General features: G+C 36.5%; 1 protein-coding gene across 1 annotated transcript; it reads right to left on the bottom strand.

Moving 5' to 3' along the window:
- Window positions 1–534: 534 nt before the first annotated feature.
- On the bottom strand, window positions 535–1,653 carry LOC119667503. The gene is made up of 3 exons (XM_038076798.1): window positions 1,404–1,653; window positions 771–1,136; window positions 535–614 (listed from the first exon to the last, which is right to left on the bottom strand). Exons 1-3 carry the CDS (start codon window positions 1,651–1,653, stop codon window positions 535–537), a joined length of 696 nt encoding a protein of 231 aa, XP_037932726.1.
- Window positions 1,654–4,625: the final 2,972 nt, after the last annotated feature.

Raw genomic sequence — 4,625 nt, 5'->3', positions numbered from 1 at the left:
AAACTGTTTTGTGTATTATTTTAATTATATATATTTCAAATAGATCTTTGTTCAATAATTAAACGTGTTTTCTGTGATAAGAGTTACATTGTTTTGTGTTTTGTTTTATTTCTATATAATTGTAGAAAAATAGACATTTGTTTAAAATTTACACATGTTTCGCCGATAATTGTTCATTGTTGTTGCGTTTATAAGTGTTCCATTCATAAAAGTTTTAACCAAACGTTGATTTTGTTTTCGTATATTTTTAGAATTTGCACATTTCATGTAGCGATGCCCGCGGCACATTGGCATCGAGGATCCCAGGTAATGTCCATGATATTTCAAATAAATATTTTAATTCAATTTTATATTTTCCAGTTAAGTCGCCTTCAGTGATTTTCATGTGAGTTGTTAGATATATTATGTGTAGTGGTGGCGGTTATTTAACACACAGACTGTGTTTTTCTCTGCTTCTTGTTTTATGTAGCACAGAAATTTACTTTGTAAATTTGTGTCGTTACATTTCCCTCCTTCTTCAGAACAGAAATTAAACTAAAACTTTATTTTAATGATACGTTGATGACCCCTCGTCGGCAAATTTGCACTTGATACTTCTGATTTTCCATTTATCCCTTATTTTCCATATGATACATGCTAATACTTGTGTTACTAATATTCCTTTTAGAACGAGGCTCGATTTCTCTTTCTAATCTTTGGACACTTGAAAATTTTGTAATACTCATCTTGGTTGCTGACATGATGATGGTCATCCTTTCGTTTAAATGTACCTAGACGTTGTACGAAAATCTTTGGTTTGTTTCCTTTTGTGCTTGGTTGACTGACGTTCAATTCCTCTTGTGGTGACCATGTTTCTTGTTGACTGTCATGCTTGACTTTATCCTTTGCTTGAATTCCTTGGCTTGGTAGTTCCGTGTTAAGTTTACTATCTGAAACATTGATATCTAATGGATCTAATGACTTCGTAGGTTGTACTTGACGATTGTCCGCTATTGGCGATACTGTAGTAGAATTCCTTTGTGGCGATGTGGTTGATGACGAAGATGATGGTGGACCGGACTGGTGATTATCTCTTGGTGGTGCTTCTCGTGGTGACTGTGGCTGATTAACCGAAGATGGCGGCTGCGGCTCAAGTTCTTTTGGTTGTACCGATGATTTGAAATTACCTTGCGAATGACTCTGTGACGTTTGCGATGATGATTTAAGATTACCTTGTGAATGCTCCTGTGGCGTTTGCGATGATGATTTAAAATTACCTTGTGAATGCCCCTGTGGCGTTTGCGATGGTGATTTAAAATTACCTTGTGAATGCCCCTGTGGCGTTTGCGATGATGATTCTGAACTTGTAGAAGTTGGTAGTACTGGATGATTGACATGTGATGACTCCGGTACTATCATTAAACGTTGTGGCAGTGCTGGACGTGATGATAAGTCATGCTCTTCGGTTTGATACTTTTGCTCTCGTGGTTGCGTATTCTGATTGTAGTTAACTAGCGACTGTTGTGCATATGCTTGTTGATAACCTACTTCTGGACTTTCCCTATGAGACGTTGAACTCTGTGGAGGAGTTACGATGCATTTATGAACTGCCTCCTTGTGTGGTTTTTCCTGTAATGGTACTAAGTGTGATTGTGAATTACTTTGGTGTGGCATATTTAGCGTTGGTAGTATATTTGTTATTGGCCTACTAATTGCTGTTGCTTGTTTTGCGTCTGGTGGAATCGGTTGCTGGTTACTCCTCAGTTGGATATGATGATTCGATTTAATGCCTTGATTTTGGACTATACTTTCTTGCATCAGTTTTGGTTGACTGGATTCTAATTTGACGGATAAAATGTTTGGGTGGTTGTCATTCCGCCTGGCGTGACAACCCCCAAAGCGTTTCCCGATGGCCTCTGATGATTTCTGTATGTTGGATTTTCCCTGCAGCACTCGATCGTTCGACGGCCTATAGTACCACAACTCCAGCAAAAAAGTCTCCTAGGCTTTGTGCATTCTCGTGCAAAATGATTTCTTTCCCCACATCTACGACAAGCATTACGCACGTCCACCTTTTCGCTCTGTGTTCTATTAATGGCAATCGGTGGTGACCAATCCAGAGTGCATTGGCGTTCTCTACTACTTAGTTGTGTAAGACGTTCGAATTCTTCTGCTAGTTTGCTTAATTCTCCCAAGGAGCTAAATTCACGCGGTTTGATCTGGAGCTGATACTCTGGTCTACTATTCCGGTAAATCCGACTTAACTGTTGTCTTTCTGTTAACTCAGCATATCGCATCAACTCTTGTAGTGCTAGGGCATAGTCTTGGAATGACTCCGTCTTCTTCTGGTATTTGTTCCGAATTGTGTCTTCTAATTGCTCTAAATAATTAGAAGGCAAGAAAAACTCTCGAACATCCTGAACAAAACTTGACCAGTGTGTCCACTTCCGATTGTTATTCCGGAACCACATTAGGGCTTTTCCTTTCAGTATTTCTGGCATAAGTCTTGGCAGAATGTCTCGGGGAATGTTATAAGTTTCGGAGAGTGTTTCCAAATTTTCCAAAAATGGTAATGGACTTGTTTCACCATTAAAATGTACCTCCCAATTACGCACTTGATTGGCGATTCGCGCTATGTCTTCAAATTTGCTAGTCATCATGGTTGGCTCTGAAATGTGTATTTTTGGCGTGTCGATTTCGATGCCTGGAGGTTTGGGTGAGAGACTGCGATCATATTTAGTTTCCATGTCCATAATTATATCTAGTAATTTTTCCGTGTACTCCTCAGTTGCTAGATGATCACGTACACGTTTCCGTAGTTCCTCAACGGTTCCTGATGTACTGATCTTAATTTCTTCTAGAATTTGAACCAAATCCTCTTTACGCGCTATCGAAATCCATGCTGTTTTGACCATGTTACCTCGTGTACCGTCTAATGACTCTTTGCGTTAAACGTTTGTACACTTACTCGTCCTGTTCCTAGTTCGTTCTTTTCTAAAACACGGTCCCCTGTTCAACGTTCGTTCTTTTCTAAACAACGTCCCTGTTCAACGTTCGTTCTTTTCTAAAACCTGGTCCCTGTTCAACGTTCGTTCTTTTCTAAAACCAGGTCCCTGCTCGGGCGCCAATTGTAACGACACTTTTGGTGACGTTCAAAAATTTTTAGTTTTTGCTGGGGTATCCTCAGCCGTCGTCCAGAGTCGTGACAATATATTTATAATTTTGCCGAGACGTTGGTTTTAGAAGAAAACAGAACGTGATTTATATGTATAAATTATGTATATAACTTTATTATTTCATAAACTTATGATTAACAAAGTTTAATTAAAATTCATTGGAAACATTTCTAATAATAAATAAAAAAAATTATGTTGATGCCAAAATTTCCCACTTCTCCATATACTCCTTGTTAAAAGAATCTTAGCAAAACCCGTGTGACTTCTTAAGCCCCTCTTCTGTTGTTAAAAAAATAAACAAAACGTTTCCTCCGTGCTGTAAAAAACTATTTGACCGAATAAGCCAGGTTAAAAAATATACATATAAGACAGGAAAGGAATTTTACACTACGTTTGATTCAAAGAACCAGATTTGTGGCACAATGTGCCAGATGACCAATAGGCCAGTGTACTTGTTTCAGGAAAAGTAAAATTTCAAGTTTGGTAAAATTTACCAGAAGGCCCAATGAGCCAGAGTACTTGCTCTTTCACTTGTCGCAAACCAAGTCCCTGATTATATAAAATGTACCTCCTTTTATATCGAGCATACCGGAGCTTTTTGGTGTAGCGTACCGGTATTCTTTGCTGTACTTGACTTCGCCGTGAAGTTGAACTTTGTGTTCTACTGTTTTCTCACTTCTTCTGCTTCGCCGTGATTTTTAGTACTTTTACTACGCGCCGTGTTTCTTTATTTCGTGTGTTATTCCTTTTTAGTTTATATTATATTAAATATTATTACATTAAAAGTAAAGTGTTTTAATACTACAAAACAAGGTATTAAATATACATATATATTCTGTGAATTTAATATTATCTAAATGTGAACAGAAAAGAAATATTAAAAGAAATAAAATTGATGTTGGCGTGCTTAGTTTTGTTTTGTTGTGTTTTGTTTATAAAAATAAAATTGTACAAACATGAGTGTTAAATTGTTTTGTGTATTATTTTATTTATATATATTTCAAATAGATCTTTGTTCAATAATTAAACGTGTTTTCTGTGATAAGTGTTACATTGTTTTGTGTTTTGTTTTATTTCTATATAATTGTAGAAAATAGACATTTGTTTAAAATTTACACATGTTTCGCCGATAATTGTTCATTGTTGTTGCGTTTATAAGTGTTCCATTCATAAAAGTTTTAACCAAACGTTGATTTTGTTTTTCGTATATTTTTAGAATTTGCACATTTCATGTAGCGATGCCCGCGGCACATTGGCATCGAGGATCCCAGGTAATGTCCATGATATTTCAAATAAATATTTTAATTCAATTTTATATTTTCCAGTTAAGTCGCCTTCAGTGATTTTCATGTGAGTTGTTAGATATATTATGTGTAGTGGTGGCGGTTATTTAACACACAGACTGTGTTTTTCTCTGCTTCTTGTTTTATGTAGCACAGAAATTTACTTTGTAAATTTGTGTCGTTACAT

The sequence above is a fragment of the Teleopsis dalmanni genome, chromosome 1, assembly GCF_002237135.1.
Source record: "Teleopsis dalmanni isolate 2A chromosome 1, ASM223713v2, whole genome shotgun sequence".
Classification (NCBI taxonomy): domain Eukaryota; kingdom Metazoa; phylum Arthropoda; class Insecta; order Diptera; family Diopsidae; genus Teleopsis; species Teleopsis dalmanni.
The sequence above is the reverse complement of the archived record's forward strand: the minus strand, read 5'-3'. Positions and strand labels throughout refer to the sequence as shown.

Excerpts from the sequence above, each read along its gene's own strand:
- LOC119667503 (XM_038076798.1), bottom strand. The coding sequence starts at position 1,653 with ATGCCACACCAAAGTAATTCACAATCACACTTAGTACCATTACAGGAA. Across the intron at positions 1,137-1,403 it reads ACGTCCAGCACTGCCACAAC|AACTTGAGCCGCAGCCGCCA; the intron begins GTTTAATGATAG and ends TACAACCAAAAG. Across the intron at positions 615-770 it reads GATTTTCGTACAACGTCTAG|GGATAAATGGAAAATCAGAA; the intron begins GTACATTTAAAC and ends ATGGAAAATAAG.